The 16,471-nt window shown below is 41.5% G+C and overlaps 2 protein-coding genes across 3 annotated transcripts in view; both read right to left on the bottom strand.

The window, feature by feature from the left end:
- Qser1 (glutamine and serine rich 1) overlaps positions 1-8,407 on the bottom strand; it is a 79,811-nt gene extending 71,404 nt beyond the window's left edge. For both annotated transcript variants that reach the window (XM_013145970.3, XM_003463847.5), the window contains exon 1: positions 8,138-8,407. In XM_013145970.3, coding sequence (XP_013001424.1) covers positions 8,138-8,304 — 167 coding nt within the window. In that variant the 5' untranslated portion in view covers positions 8,305-8,407. The remainder of the gene's footprint in view (positions 1-8,137) is intronic.
- Positions 8,408-8,442: 35 nt separating this feature from the next.
- On the bottom strand, positions 8,443-12,799 carry LOC134471100 (basic proline-rich protein-like). The gene is made up of 3 exons (XM_063229061.1): positions 12,736-12,799; positions 8,834-9,004; positions 8,443-8,782 (listed from the first exon to the last, which is right to left on the bottom strand). The coding sequence occupies exons 1-3, from the start codon at positions 12,797-12,799 to the stop codon at positions 8,454-8,456; spliced, it is 564 nt and encodes a 187-aa protein (XP_063085131.1). The 3' UTR covers positions 8,443-8,453.
- Between the last annotated feature and the right edge of the window lie 3,672 nt (positions 12,800-16,471).

The raw sequence follows: 16,471 nt of genomic DNA, 5'->3' as shown, positions 1-16,471 counted from the left end.
CTTTGTAACAGTTGTTCTTTCAATCAAATATATCAAAATGAGATGAAATCTAGAACACTATAGAACTTATCAAAACAGAATACTGAATAGAGCAGTACCATTAATCAGAAAAGAGCAAAACAGTAATAAAAACATTTGCCTTCAAAGAGATGGTAGAAGGAAGTCCCCCTTATTTGCTATGGTCAACCTCCCAGGAGACGCTCAGATTTCTGGTTCCCATTTGCTAATGGGCGGGGGGGGGGGGGGATAGGGGAAGTGGGATATTTGACTCTAGGCTATATAGCAGTAGTAGCTGTAAGATTTTAAGTAGGGTAATTTATATTTTGAAATTAGCTCAGGTGATTGCATACTTAAATTCTAGAAGGTCTAACAGACGCAAGGAAGGGAGTAAGTAGCAACTACAACAGTTCAAGTAGGAAATCATGGATGGATCAAATCAAGAGAATGTGTTGAGGGACTGGATATAAGAAAAAAAAAATCGTAGATAGTACCAACTATTAAGATTAGGCAACAACGGGCTGGGGATTTAGCTCAGCGGCATAAGCACCTGCCTTGCAAGCAGGCAGTCGTGAGTTCGATCCCCGGTACTGACAAAAAAATGAAAAAGACAAAAAAAAAAAAAAAAAAAAAGATTAGGCAACAACACAAACTGAGGTACTATTTACAAACATTAAAGAAGGACTTGGTTGGAGAATATGCTGATAATCATGTTTTGTACATTATGTTCAAAGTGCCTATTCAATATCCAAGTATAGAGGACCTTTGAGTCCACTGGTCTCACATATGAACAGCTTGGGTTATGATCAGATTTTTTAGGCTTAATTTAAAATTAACCAAAGTCTTGAGTTATGACAGAACTGCCAGTTGCTGGTGCAGCTGTAAACAGAGACTCACAATGCTAGAAAAGCACATGTGAGCATACGTGTCAGTCTGATCTCAGGTGCAGTTGTCTGCTGCCATGAGGTCAATCAGCGCTTTATATAATCGCTATGATTACCACTATCAAAATGGCCCCCAAAAAGCAAGAAAAAAAGCTAAGAAAGGAAGGGAAAGTAAAGAAAGCAAACACAATACAGAAGAACAGAGTTAAAGAAAAGACAGAAACAGACAAATCTTAGGCCAGTTTTCAGTTCTAAAAAGGTTGAGACGTACTGAGTGAAAGTAGGTCCTAGTGGGCCATAGTCTCACCCACGGAGAGAAATGACACCAGAGAGCCAGATGCCGGATGTTCTCATGTAAGAGGACTTGGCCTCCAAACTATAACCACCTTCCCTTTCATCCTCCTTTCCTGTAAGCTGAAGATGTCAACCTGAGTGCTGAGTACAGTATGGAATTGTTGTTTCTGGTAAACTAGGCACATATTATAACTTCTTGGTGAACACACTAAGAAAATTATTGGTTTTCCGATAAATTACACACATTGTACAATGCTTTTTTATTGTGAAAAGGTTAGTTAAAAGGTGCTGGGAGGTTCAGAATGCATTATGGGTACTTCCATTATTTTCTATAGGAAAAAGTCTTGACTTACAACCAGCCCCGTGGATGAATTGAGTTTATAAGTGAAGGGTTCACTGCAGAAGTATTAGATGCTAGACACAAATTTAGATATATTCATAAACTTGAACATTATTTAGTACATGGTAAACCTTGCCTAGGGCAAAAGAAGAGGAAAAAAATGATGGAACTCCAATCTCATGGGCTCTTCAACATTTAGAAGCCAAGCAGAAAAGCAGCAAGTGTATCACCCTGGCTTCCTTATATCCTATAAGGTTGTTTTTTTGTGTGTTGTTTCTTTTGAGACAGGGTCTCGCTATATAGTGTAAACTAGCCTTGAACTCACTTAGATAGCCCAGGCTGGCCTCATGACAATCCTCCTGCCTCAGCCTCCCCCAAGTGCTGGGAATACAGCATGTGCCACCACACCAGGCTCTTAAATTCTTTTAAGGTAGGCAGTGTCTTTTTCATTTCTGTGGCATTCCACAGAAGTTAGCTGAGTTAAAAGAAACTTACAGATACTCAATATACTTTCATGAGTGAATGAATGCTCACCATTAGATTTCTCAAGCTTGCACTGCAAAACTACAGTATTTGAGGTAAAAGACAATAGGATCTTAGGCATCCAAATTTTTTTAATGAATTAAAAAAAAGTTGGATTATGTTTTTTAGGTATATTTTAGTACTCATCTTTCCAGGGAACACAGCAAGGATATAAAAGGCAAACCATGACCTGTGTCCACACTTCTACCCAATGATAATCAGATACCCTAAACTATCTTGTTTCCTACAATAGGATAGAGAGCGAGGAGAATGGCACTAAAGGTTACATAAGGTGCTTCCAACTCCCACAAGAAGCAGAGTTCTAAACATGTATTCAGCACCAACTATATATCAGGCATTAAAGTGAAAGTACTAGAAATAATAAAACAAAACAGACAGTATTCCTCAAAAAACTTCCATTCTAACTAAAGAGGAAGGTAACTATTACAGAAAGAGCATAAAGACATATAATTACAGTTGTAAGAATGATATGAAAATAAAATGTACTGTGGAAGCATGCCACTGTACAAAACATTAGTGTAGTAAGTCCTAACGTAAGAGACTGGGCTGGGGATATAGCTCAATGGCACACTCAGTGGCACAGTGCTTGCCTGGCAAGCACAAGGTCCAGTTCAATTCCTGGTATCAAAAAAAAAAAAAAAAAAAAGATTCCGTATCTATGTTAGATAAGTATTTAACATAAGAGCAGTCAGCTTGGGAAATGAGAATATAGTGAGAGGTAGCCAGATAGACAAATATTAAGGTCTTCTGTATGAAGAAATTTAAGACAATCCAAATCCTCAAATTTAAAATGGGCCAGTATATGCTGAGCCACACAGCTCACATTACAGATTTCCTGAAGTTTAACCCTATGGTATATAAGTAGCGATGGAAGTGCTTTAAGCAAAGGATCAACTACTTTGGACACTATGAGGAAAATGAACTGAAGATTCAAGGTGACCAAGAAGCTACTTTGTATCAGTGTGGAACAGTGGAAAGAGAAGCAAGTGGAGACCCCTTTAGATGAGGGTAAAAGCAGTGGGCCAGCAATGCAGAAGGAACACTAGTAAATCTTAGTGGAATCAAAGTGAAAGGAAGAACGTTTCAGTTAGGAAATGGTCAACAGTGACACTGAATAAGGATACTGATGCTTAGGGGGAATTTCAAATGAAACCACTATTTCAGGGCTCCATTGGATATGATGCTTAGCTTTCTAGGCCAGCTCACTCATACTATCATCATTTAACGTCAGTATGGATGGATTACAGCATTAAACTACTTTAGTTTATCATGAATCAGTAGAGAGGTGTTACACAGACACAAAAAACACAATGCAGCCAGGTGTGGTGGCACAAGCCTACTATTCCAGAATAGTATAAGACTGAGGTAGGAGGATCATTGTGAGTTCAAGGCCAGGCTGAACTACATAGCTAGATTCTGTTTCAAAAAACCAGAAACAGGGGGCTGGGGATTTAGCTTATGGCATAAGCACCTGCCTTGCAAGCAGGCGGTCATGAGTTCGATCCCCAGTACCAATAAAAAGTTAAAAAAAGGGGCTGGAGGTTTAGCTCAGCGGCATAAGCGCCTGCCTTGCAAGCAGGCAGTCGTAAGTTCAATCCCTGGTACCGATAAAAACGAAAAAGATAAAAAAAAAAAAAAAAAAAAGTTAAAAAAAAAAACCAGAAACAAGGCCTGCCTGGCTAGTTTGAGGTCATCAGTTCAATTCCCAGTACCAAAAGAAAAAAAAAAAAAAAACAATCTCAGCTCTTCTATTTACAGCTTGGTCTGTGCCTCAATTTCCTCATTCATAAAAGGTAAAAAGAATCACTTCAAACAACTCTTATGAGAATTAAATAATATGTGGGCTGGGGAATTAACTCAGCGGCATAAGCGCCTGCCTGGCAAGCACAAGGTCAGTAGTTCAATCTTCAGTAACAAAAAAAATAAAATAAAATAAACATGTGACTTAAACAATAGCGAGTACAAATCAGTTGCTCATAAGTTAAATGACAGCTACTAGTACAACAAGGTTTCTATGAGAAAATACTTTCTACACTCTTAAAAAAGAAATTCATTTGAAATAATCTTTCATTAATTTGGGATTGTTTTTACTTATAAACTTAATCTTCGAGATGTTTTCCCCTGAAAACTTTATTTCAAAACAAAACAGAAGTACTTCAGAGGCTGGGGATATTGAGACCCTGGCTCAATGCCCAGCGCCAAAACATCTAAAAAATCTTTTTAAGCCGAACATGGTAGCACGCATTTGTAATCCCTGTACTCAGGAAGCAGAGGCAGGAGGATCAATGCAAGCTGAGGCCAACCTGGGCTACACAGTATGTTTAAGACCAGCCTAAACTATATAGTAAGCCCCTCTTCCCAAAATAAATAAATAAATAATAAAACATAAAATTAAAAACCCCAAGGGATGGAATTCATTACCTCACACTTGCCAGGCAGGTGCTCATGCTGCTGAGCTATATCTCTAGCCGTTTTTAAATTTATTGAAACAAATATTGTCCACATAGAAGATAAACTTTTTTTTTTGGTGCCAGGGATCAACTCATGACTTCATGTTTGCCAAGCAGGCACTTATGCCTGCTGAGCTAAACACCCGGCCTGAAGATAAACATTTTAAAGAAAAGCTATTTTGAGTTTTTGGCTAAGTTCCTAGCACACTCACTATACACTCATACTATGATCAGAAAGAAACATATTAGGAATCCAAATAACGTGTGGTAAAAAAAAATCCCAGACTTTTAAGTTAGAAAAGTAAGAAACAAACATAAATCTATTTAAAGTGTTCAGTCACTTTGTAGTGCATATTCAAATATAAGGACAAGTTTTGTCATCACTTTTACTGTTCTGTATAAGACATCTGATAGAGAAGGGGACAGGTTTATAGGTTCCTGGTGACCACCTATCTCTCTTCCAAAAGTGCACAAAGTTATTTATAGCACCTAAAGCAGCTCCCCAAAGGGCACATACATGTTCATTCAGCTCCTATAAATGAAAGGAGCATAAGTAAATGGAGATTTATGTAATAGCTTCTACCCCTGAACTTCCCAAATACCTAACAAGTACCATTTTAGAAATATTCTGGAGCAGAAATTTCTCTGTAATTCCTACATAAGGAAAAATGCTAGTTTCCCATTCCTTATTTCTCAACTGTTAAAGCAACAGAACTATCTTAACATTTGACTGAGCTTTTAAAGACTACTGCTTCAAACCCATGAAAAACTGTTCACCACGGGTTTTCCCATGGAGTGATAAAAATGATGCATCTTGGGATCAAGCAAAGATATACAGTAGGATGTTAGATCTGACCTCAGTGACAACTGAATGTCATTACCATCTGTCACTTTCTGAATTATAGGAAACAAGGTGACAGGCTAATTCTCTATGGTAAGTATCCATATTACATCATCACAGCTAGGATTCATTTGCACCTTCAGAAGAAACTGCCACAAAGGGAAACAAAAACATTCAATTGACACATGAATTATGAAAAAGCTCTTTAAACTGTTACAAAAATATGAATACGAAATGTAGGATGTTTAGATACTTAAAAGACATTTCCAGATATGGCATTATGGATGTAACTGAAATCAAAGAGGCCATTTGCATAGTTTGAAGAATGCAACGTGGTACAATTAAGAAGTGTGTGCAGCCCTGTACAGATGGCCTGATCCTAACACAAGATGTTAACAAAGCAGGTTTGTGGGGGAGGAGGGAGCCCGCATTTTCTATGCTATAATTTAACCAACCCTATCCTTCAAAAATATTTTTAAAGAGACCATTGTTAACATCTAAAAATCAGTAACTTCCAATAAACACAGATGATGAATCTACTTAACTATTTTCAAGCATGTTTCAGAAGTCATTCTATACAGTACTTTGATAAGTAATATTTGGAACATGTAACAAGCAGATTTTAGTTTCTTGTCTGAGAAATATTCTGGAAAAAACCAGTAACGGAAATAACTAGATAGCATCAGTTTCAATTACCTATAAAACACTTTTTACTTAAAACATAAAAATTGGGCCGAGGATTTAGCTCAGTGGCATAAGCGCCTGCCTAGCAAGCAGGAGGTCATGAGTTCCCCGGTACCAAAAAATAAAATATAAAAAAAAAATGTGCTGCACAAACTGGGCACATGCCTCTAATCCTAAATATTTAAAGAGCCTGCAGGAAGACTGCAAGTTGCAGGCAGGCCTGGACAACTTAGACCATGTCTCAAAATAAAAAGGGATGGGGATGTAGCTCAGTGATAGCTTCCATTCCCTCAGAACTCTGTCTCACATTCATATTCTCTCTCACAATCCATTTCTCTCTGTCTCTCTCTCTCTCTCTTTCTCTCTCTCTCACACACACACACAAACTGCTCAAGGGCTGGGGATGCAGTTCTGTGGTATAAGGCTACAATAGCAAGAGATTCTGAGTTCAATTCCCAGCACACAAAAAAGAAAAAGAAAGGAAAAACGGCTGTACAAATACTTATCATTACTGGTCAATGAAGAAAAAGTAATTTGGGGGCCAGGGACTTAGCTCAGTGGCACAAGCACCTGCCTGGCAAGCGTGAGGTTGAGTTTGATCCCCGGTATCAAAAAAAACGTAATTTTAATTTGTAAATTATCATATTGAAGGCAAAAGCTAACTGAAAATAATGAACTACCACCAAAAAACATACGGGCCAAACACTTCAAAAAACTCAAGATGGCTTATCAAAATTATAGCTATTTCTGAAAGATTTCATTTAGGGATAAAATGCCACATCGTTATTATTATTATTAATCCCAGCTCTTTTAGACAAAGGACCTAAAATTTTGTAAAAAGCATTATTTCACTTAAAGTAAAATTTTCTGTCTTTCACGATTGTCCCAAAATACAATCCCGGAAACAAAGACTAGCTACTCTTTGCAACTATTTTCCAAATCCTGAACTGGAAACTTCATAAAAACAAAGATAACTAGAACACTAATGTCTAAAGTGGGGACGGGGGTTGCGCTCACTTTTGTGGAGAAAATAAAGCAGAAATCTGATGAGATCATAAAGCCACGAAGCTTCCTGTTGGTGGCTGAGGATGAAGTCATTAGCAACCCAGGATTCCCGAGTCCTTGTAATCAGAAGCTGCACCTACCAGATTCAGTATTGTTCCCGAGAGGTGGCTTTAAAACAGCCGGCTCCCAAATCCTCCACACTAGACCACGCCTTCCAGTTATTCAAGTAGACCGTTTCAAAGTGTGGCACTACCACCCATTTCCCGCGAGCTTAAATATCAAGCAGGAGTCGAAGCTTTAGACTGATTCCTTCGGTCAGGCTGCAGGGAAGATGAATTCCTGAACCCTGCGCTACATAATGAAGCCGAGATATTCTTCACCGACCACCAGCCCCCTATTTCTCTCCAACTCTCAGTCACCCCCAAGGAACAGAAGGCAAACAGAGAAATTCCTTACTTCCTGCTGTTGTTAAAAGGGGAGGGAACCCAAAAGCAACTTTGAACTCGTGGAAGAGAAATCGCTTCATATTGGCCACCACTGCAAACATATGTCACTCAGCCTCAGCTCGGCGTTCGAGCTTCGCCCGGTCCCCTCCCCGGCCCCGCACCCCGGGGTTCTCCTATAGCCCAGCTCTCCCGGGTCCCCTAGTGTCAGAAACGTGGCCCCGCGCCCCTTCCTGTCCTACTCCTCCAAGCCTCCAAGACCACATTGTGGGCCACCCAGGTCCCAATACAATGGAATGTCACTGCCCCAAACTCTCCAGCGCCCTCCTAACCGCCAACCCCGTGCCAGTCCTAGGTCTCCCCAATACCGAGTTCAGCTTTCAGCTCAAACTTCACCATGTGAGTCCAGCACCGGAGGTGACCGAACCGCACGACTCCCGCCCAGTCGTCCCTCCAGCTTCGATCCAGCACTAGCACCAGGCGCCCCCATCCAGTCGGGACCACCCCTTCAGGAGTCGCCAGCCGCCACCCCTGAGAGGACGAGCGAGGGCTCCCCGTCCGGCCCGTACCCCCGACCTGCGCTGCACCCGCGCGGAGGCCCCAAATGCATCCCCGGCCTTTCCCAGTACACTACGACCCCGTCGCCCCCTCTCTACCTGGCCTTAAGACTGGGGCTGCTGCAGCGGGGGCTGGAGGCGGCGGCCGGGGCTCGGGCTTCGTAGGCCCAGGCGGGGGCCGGGGACTGCACGGCGGAGCTGGAGGCTGCGGCGGGGGGCGCGGGCGGCGGGTCTGCGAAGTCGGAGGTCGCGTAGTTCCTGTCCATCGCGGGGGCGCGGGGCGCAGGGCGCAGGGCGCGGGGCTGGCGGGCTGCAGCGGGGGCTCCGCTAGGGCCGGGTGTGAGGGGGGCGGGAAGGGAGGGGAGGAGGGGCCGGGGAGGAAAAGGAGGCGGCGGCGGCTGAGGGAGCTGCCCCCTCACATGGCCCTGAGGGGAGGTGGGCGGAGGGCGTGCGGGCGACTTGGTGCCGCAGGCGCCCGGGCTGCGGCGGCCGACCAGGCCCCCAGCTTGGATGTCAGGGAAGTGGCGGCATCCACGGCCGAGGCTCGCGGCGGCGGCGGTGGCGGTGGCGGTGGCGGTGGCGGTGGCGGCGGCGGCCGCTTGGCCCCATGTTGCTGGATTTCCCAGGATGCACCTCCGCCCCCGCCCCGCGGCCTCGCCCCGCCTCCCCTCGGCGCCCCGCGCTCCCGGCTCGCGGGCCGGGCCGGGCTGGGCGGGCTGCTAGGCTTCCTCAGCCGCCGGCCGCCTCAGAGGCCAGGGGAGCTGCGGCGGCGGAGGCGAGGCCTGCGGGATTTGCGGGCTGGGAAGCCGGGACCGGCGCCTGCCACGCTGTTCCCGCGGCCTGGCGGGGATGTCTTGCAAGTCCCCGCGGGAGCTGTGCGTCCGCGCTCGCCGCGCTGGGAAGGGGCCGCGCTGTGCGGTCGCCGCGCTGGGGGAAGGGGCGTCGAGCGGAAACCTTCGAGGAGTGCTGCAGAGGGGGAGCTTGTCAACGCTCTGCTTGGGTTTCAGGACTTGACCCTTCAGGTTATTTTTGAGGGACTCAGTTCCCAAATCGGGATTTCTTTCATTGCTCTCCCAGACCAAAAAACAGCTGAACGGACTGTTTTACTGTTCCGTTTACTCCCTTCCTGCTCCGAGCTTGCTTGGCTAAAGGACCCTTTTCCTGCTGTTAGGGGAGATTTATATTCAAAGAGATTCAAATTCAAACGTATTATTTTTCCCGTCCTCGCTGAAAGGGCCTTTCCCAGGGGCTCTTATTAACTGTCCCCACCCCCACCGTGGGGATTTTTCTCACTCTGGATTTTAGAATCTTTTATCCCAAGATAAATACTGCTTCTTCTTTGATTAATCCAACTACCATCTGGATGACTTTAATTACAATAAATTTAAACTTGCTAAGCATTCTGTTGCGGTTTTTTGCTGGAGATTTGAAACCTCAGCAGGACTCCACCCTGACATGTCCTATCTGACTTCCAAGATGTTTGGTATGGGGTGATTTAATGACTGAGGCTCTTCTGTTGTGTTTTTTCCTCCGGAGTAGTGAAATTAAGGGATCATACAAATTGTTTGGCCCTTAAGCCATAAATTGAAAGTTAAAATAACAGCAAAAGTTTGTATTTAATGATCACCTCCCTTTAAAAATCAATATTGGTTTAACACCTATTATGTGCTTAACACAGAAATCTATCTCTCAAGATAAACCTAACCTAAAGGTTTAAGTAAATCAGATAAGTGTAGTGGAAGACCGAATAAACTTGATACACTATCTGATGACCGTTCAAAATGCAGTATATACTTCAGCTGGATAGTACCTGGCAATAGATCTGTTATTCCTTCCGAGGTTAATTTTGTTCAGAGAAAGATTCTGTTTTCCTCCTGGGGCCTACATCCTTTTGTTCCTATGCATTCTTTTTTTTTTTTTTTTTTTTTTGTAAGCTCCTCTACACCTGTGATGCTTGCTTGGCGCCTGCTCCCCCGGTGGGGAAGCAAAGTAAGTAGTCGTTATTTACAAATGAATTCAAACGTGTGGGCACCAGTGACCTTGCCAATTTTATGTTAATTACAGTATGCATTTACTAAGGATATCTTTGAAAAGTGATTTTCCTCTGGGAAAGAATTTGCCGAATCTGAGATCCTGCAGAGAAATAACATAAATCTTCTTTACAACATTTACTCTGCTTCTTTCAGACTGGGAATCTGGAATCTAAATAAAATAAGTTTTCACAACTAGCTACTCACATTTATAAGTACTTTTGTGAGTGCTAAAGTTTTCGACCGAAAGTGTAGGAAATGAAGTACCCTGCTATAAATGTTTTATAGCTCTTACTTTGAGATACCCACAACTAAAACTCAAAGGGAGTGATGCAGGCAATACCAGACAAGTGGCAATAAAACCTTTATGATCCCTCACACCATTATGTAGTTTGTTTATGCCACATATATCAGAGGAAAGATATTAAGGGAAAATTATAGTGAGTAGTAGTAAATAATATTGCCGTCACCATATGTTCCTTTGCCCATTAAATGAAATTTCCTTAGTTTGCCCTAAAAGCAATGCAAGTATATTCCCAAATGGTTCATGTGTCTGAATAACATTTTAAAAATATTATTTTAATAGAAAAATTATAATTGTGTATATTAATGGATTAAACTTGTACAGATGTGGGCTGGGGATATAGCTCAGGGGCATAAGCACCCCGCTTGGCAAGCACAAGATCTGGAGTTCAATTCCAGATACCAAAAAAGAAAATTGTACAGTTGTGGCTGGGGATGTAGCTCAGTGGTAGAATGCTTGCCTACCATGTGTAAGGCTTTGAGTTCAATCCCCTTCACTGCAAAAAAAAGAAAAAAAGTAGGTTGTGCAGTCTGATCCCCAACATCTCAAAAGAAAAAAAAACCTGTGTAATCTCTGACAGTCCTCATTCTGAAGACTGTTTTCCAGAGAATGTCGTCTGCCCTAGGGAAGATAGATTCCTAATTTTGGAAACTTCATGATCTCTCCAAATCATTTCCAGCCAAGCTACTTCATGTCTGATCTACGAAGTATCAAAAGTTTAGAATGAGCATTGTTCTCATTTTAAATAAAAACATATGTTCCCTTTTTTGCCTGCAAATGAAACAATACATCTTCTAAGACATTTCCTAGACTCTCCCAAGGCAAAATCAATTGCTTCCTTTTCTTTTGCCCTGTGGTGGTTGATTCTGCTTTCTTCTGTAATTAACAGTATTATTTTGCATTTTAATTAGTTGTGTCTTTTCCCCCCATAGATCATGGGTTCCACAGAGGCAGGGGTTGCATTTAGTTCATCTTTGTAGTTCCATCACTGAGTATTGCTGCTCCTTCTATCGCTTGTCATTGTGTATTAGGCCTTGAGTATATGTTTGTTGAATGAATAAATACATTAACTATTTAAAAAATATGTATTCAATCCAGGGATAGTGGGGTCCACCTGTAATCTGGAGGTTAAAACAGGAAGACTGTAACAAACCCAGCCCAGGTTGTTTAAAGATTTAGAAAAACCCTGTCTCAAAATAAAAATAAAAACACATTTATAGCTGAGTATGGTGGCACACTCCTGTAGTCTCAGCACTTGGGAGGCCGAGGTAGGAGGATCCTAGCAAATTCGAGACCAGCCTGGGCTACAAAGTGAACTCAAGGCCAGTTTGAACTGCATTGTGAAACCTTGTCTCAAAAAGACAAAAAAACAAAAAAAAAGTACATTTATAAAGACTGGGGATGTAGCTTAGTGGAATCCCTCTGGGTTCAAACTCCAGTACCATATAGTTCAGATAGGACAACAGGTGTGCATCACCATACCTGGCTTTTTTGGTTTTTATGAGACAGCATCTCACCACATAGTTTAGGCTTGCTTTGAATTCACTATGTACACAGGATGGCCTCCAACTGCAATTACTGCTTTAGCAAATGCAAGGATTACAGGAGTGTGCCACCATGCCTGGATCAGAGACAAATTCTTTTTGTTGTTGTTGTTGTTAAAACAGAGTCTTGCCAAGTCACTAAATTAACCAAGCTGGGCTCAAATTTGAGGTCCTCTTGCTTCAGCCTCCCAGATTAAAAAAACACTATTTCTATTTTAATCCTATTGTTAGGAAAGCTGTGTCTTCCTTCCTCATTCCCATCTCCTATGTCCTTTGGAATTTATTGTCTGTTGTCTGGAGTTAAGTGATGCCCTACAATATGCCTATGAGTTCAGTGGTAAAGTGTTTTTGGCTATACAGGGTCCTGTGTTTGATATACACTTTCCTTACACTAAGAATATTGTATGTATGTATGTGCATGTGTGTAACATGTATATTTAACATATATAATATATAACATATAATATTTAACATATAGTGTGTATTTTTCCCATGAACAATCTCCCATATTTCCCACCGTTCTCTCATTCCTTTAGAAATTGAGAATTTCAACTAGTAGGAAGCTTAGACATAGAACAAGTTATTCTTACTTTAATTTTGTAGATAAGAAAACTGAGGCCCACTGTCTCATGACTTGCTTTAAGATAATGAAAGGAATCTGAAAAACAAATTAAAAAGTAATACAAAAGAATGGAAAGGAATCTGTGGGGGGGAGAGCAATGCAGCTCCAACTCCTCTGATGTTGGGGGCCACAAATTTCAGTGACTGGTTTTACACAATTCCTTATGGGATAAAAGGAAGACTTGGGATTATCGGTACTATCCATCTGAGATTTCCCATTGATTCTTCGTACCATAAGATCATCTACATTTTTGTGAGTCATCTCAGGATTATACTCAAAATCAAGATATTTCTCCTAAATTAACATAATCTGCTACTTGGAAAATTTTTTGAACCATTCCCAAGATTCTACTGAGTTTCCTGCAAATTTGCCACTCTAATCCCTTCCTTGACTGAAAAATAAATATGGGCTGCCCAGAGACATTTCTTGTTTTAGCTCCCAGAGTCTCGAACTCTGCAGAGGCTTTTGATCCTCCTGGAGCCTTAAAATCATACCACTTGTCTCATTTATTTAAGCCTTCACTGTATACTTGTTTGGGGGATTGGGGATCTAGGCCAGGTCCCCAATACTCTGAGGTGGCCATGTTCATTAGATAAACTTGATGGGAAATGCAGAATCTGGGGTTGCTAGACTAGAAATGTAGTTAACAAGTTCATACATTTGTGTGCTACAAATAGACCAACCATTACATAGTAAGATCAAGGAGGTCCTGTGTGAGTATATTGAGTGTATGTTTGAGAGAAGTAGGTTGGTTTCCTGATGGAGAGAGAGGCTTAGTTTCGTTTCCTTTCTCTTTTTGCATTGAAAGGAATGTATGTGAGTCCTGACTCTGCTAGGGCAGCTCTGATTTCATTTCCATAGGCCATCTTCAGAAATTACATTAAAGCATCAGAAATGAGGTAAATCCTATTATTATTTTCTCTGTCTCTGAGGCTTGACCGTGTCAATTATCTTTGACACTTTTCTCTGATATCTGCCATACTCCTAGGAGGATGGCAATGGAATAAGAAACACTGTAGTTAAGTCTGCTTCTTTGGAAGCCACAGCCTTACTGGTAAGGAGAAAGCTGTCCCTCAAAAACAATGGAGAGTCAAAATGCTGCCAGTGAGCTGGGCTTCGCAAGGTATTCTAGTTAGTGATTTTGTGTAGAAGAGGAAGCAAGGTTGAAGGACTAAATCTCTAACCAGGAAGGTTGGAGAAGAGCAGCATTTAAATTTGAGCTGCAAAGATAGAGGTATGACATTCTCCTGACATTTTTCACTGAATGTATTTTGTATCTCCTTGAACCAATTATAGGAAATCTAAACCTTATTCTATAAATCATAGTGATTCTCATCAGAATAACAAGTTTGTATTGAACATATATATGCTAGGTCCTGTGATATGTGGCTTATATGGGCTACTTTTTTTTTTTTTTTCTTTCTTTTGGTCTTCTGAGACTGAGTCTCGCTATGTGGTTCAGGCTGGTCTTGAACTCACTATATGGTTAGGCTGGCCTCAAACTGGTTGTGATCTTCCTGCCTCAGGCTCCTGAGTGCTGGGACTACAGGTATGTGACATCTCGCCCAATTGATTGTTGCTACATTTAGTCCTTATTACACACTTAAAATGTAGGTATTGATTATTAATCTCATTTTACAGAAAACTGACGCTTAATGAATTTAAGTAACTTTCCTGACATCCTGCAAGTTAGTATGACAGTGATGTACAAGCAGAGCTTCAAACTATCTGTTTGACTCCAGAGTTCAAAAGTGTGATTAAGGAGCTGCTTTCAGGTTTCTGTATCGAGGAGTAATTATATTTTCTTTTGTAATTAATAAGTATTTTGTGGATACTCTTGATAGGAGAAATATAACTTCCAACTTGCTAGATGTCAGGTGTGCCAATTTCATGTCCTATGAAATCAAAGAATAAATTCCAAAGGATAGAGGAGGCTAAAAGTAGAAAAGGTTTATTGAAAGATAGTTCTTGAAACATGAAGGGTCCCAGAAGTGGGTTACCACCGAGGCCTTTTGTCGAGGGTAATTTATACAGAAAAGTCACTTTGTGGGTACAGTGTGGTTCATACAACAATCAATCTATAGGATTACAAGTATAGTTACTTAACTAATATTGATTCAGTAGGGAAGTCGGTCATGTAGCAAGGGTATAGGGAAAAAACAAAGCATTTGGGGGAGGTATGGGTCTAGATGTTCTGGTCACCCACCTGGGCAACTGATGCCTAGCTGGACTTTCTGGACCAGGTGGTGCTAATTATAGTATAATTCCAAATTACTGCTTATCCCTTAGGGAGGCACATAGATCTGGTCATTGCATCTTTATCTTGAGCATTGTCTTCTTCAGATGTGCCTCCAACCACAATTCCAATGTCTATCTTTTTCTACCGACTTTTTTGAGAGGCCAGTCCCTCTTGAACTGTAGATTAATTTCTGTCTAACTTAGCTGCCTGTAATGCTTTCAAGTTCTATCACAGCATGTGGTGGTATACAGCTGTAATCTAAGCTACTCAAGAGGCTGAAGCAGGAGGATTGAGGCCAGCCAGGGTAATTTAGTGAGACCCTGTCTCAAAATAAAAAGGGCTGGGATGTAACTTAGTACTAGAGTGCCTAGCATGAGGTAGCTCCTGGATTCAATCCTCAATATCAGAGGAAAAAAGGCTGCATACATTCCTGAGGTGTTATCCTTTCCCTTCTGGTTTAGCATCTGTGTTGGTTCCCTGTGGCTATCCCACAGGAACAAATGAGCATAAACTAGACAGTTTCAAACCACCCAAGTTTGCTGTCTCATGATTCCGGAGCCTAGAGGTCTGAAATCAAGAAGAGACCTAGTTAGCAGCTCCATATCCTCTCTGAAAGCTTTAAGGGAGACTCTTTCCTGCCTTTTCCAGATTTTTGTGGCATTCCTTGGCTTGTACCTACATCATCTAATGTGCCTGTTTTTTTATGTGTCTTCTCATCTGTGTTGTGGTTTGTTTTTTGAGACAGGGTCTCACTAAGTAATAAGGTTACCCATGTTGGGCTCAAACTGGGCAATCTTCCTATCTCAGTTTCCCACAGCGCCAGGAATACAGACATACACCACAGTGATCAGCTTTTCTCTTCCATCTTTGATAAGGAGAACTTGCCATTAGATTTAGGGCCCAGCTTTAACTACATTAGCAAGGACCCTTTTTTCTTTCTTTCTTTCTTTTTTTTTTTTTTAATCTTTTTACTTTTTATTGGTACCGGGGATTGAACTCACGACTGCCTGCTTGCAAGGCAGGCGCTTATGCCGCTGAGCTAAACCTCCAGCCAAGGACCCTTTTTTCTAAGCAACACAATGACTTCATGTTCTTAGAATGAGAACTTGGACACAACATTTTGGGGGTCATCAGTCAACTCACTAAAATATTCTTTGATAATGTTTTCCTGGAATAATTATTGTAGTGACCCAAGAGATCTTTTTGTGACACCATCACTTCCTTTACAGTTACTACTTATCATTCTTCAAAAATAAAGAACTACTTTCTCCCCATTTATGATTTATTATTTGTATCAGTATGAACAGTGGACTCTTACTTCAAATGTGCTTGAATTTTTTTTTTCCCTTTGGTACCGAGGATCAAATTCGCAACCTTGCACTTGCCAGGCAGGCGCTTGCACCACTGATCTATATCCTTGACCACCATGGACTTTTATTTTAGCCAATGGATTTGTGTGGTAAAGAATTAACTCAACAGGTTTGAGCTGATCAAAATGCAATGAAGTTTGATCCTTTCCTAGCTGTAGAGCAATAGCTTCTAAATAGTTGGGATATTCATCTTTGTTTCAACATCTTTGTTTGAAACTTTGGGCCTTACCACAGAGTTTATGCTAACAATGTGACTTATGATGGGTGCTTTGGGCTACATGATGTCAATTTAATCTCTAGAAGGACCCAACAATTAAGGTCAGC

Source organism: Cavia porcellus, unplaced genomic scaffold (genome assembly GCF_034190915.1).
Source record: "Cavia porcellus strain 051 isolate PalLab524CR breed Dunkin Hartley unplaced genomic scaffold, mCavPor4.1 scaffold_17, whole genome shotgun sequence".
Classification (NCBI taxonomy): domain Eukaryota; kingdom Metazoa; phylum Chordata; class Mammalia; order Rodentia; family Caviidae; genus Cavia; species Cavia porcellus.
Note: the sequence above shows the minus strand (reverse complement) of the source record. Positions and strands in the feature narration are given on the sequence as shown.

Bases quoted from the DNA above. Each gene is read 5' to 3' on its own strand.
- LOC134471100 (XM_063229061.1), bottom strand. From the start codon at position 12,799: ATGACTCACAAAAATGTAGATGATCTTATGGTACGAAGAATCAATGGG. The intron at 9,005-12,735 runs GTACCGATAATC...CCCCCTCTGCAG, and splicing joins TGGGAAATCTCAGATGGATA to CACTCCTCGAAGGTTTCCGC. The intron at 8,783-8,833 runs GCAAATCCCGCA...CTGGCCTCTGAG, and splicing joins CGGTCCCGGCTTCCCAGCCC to GCGGCCGGCGGCTGAGGAAG.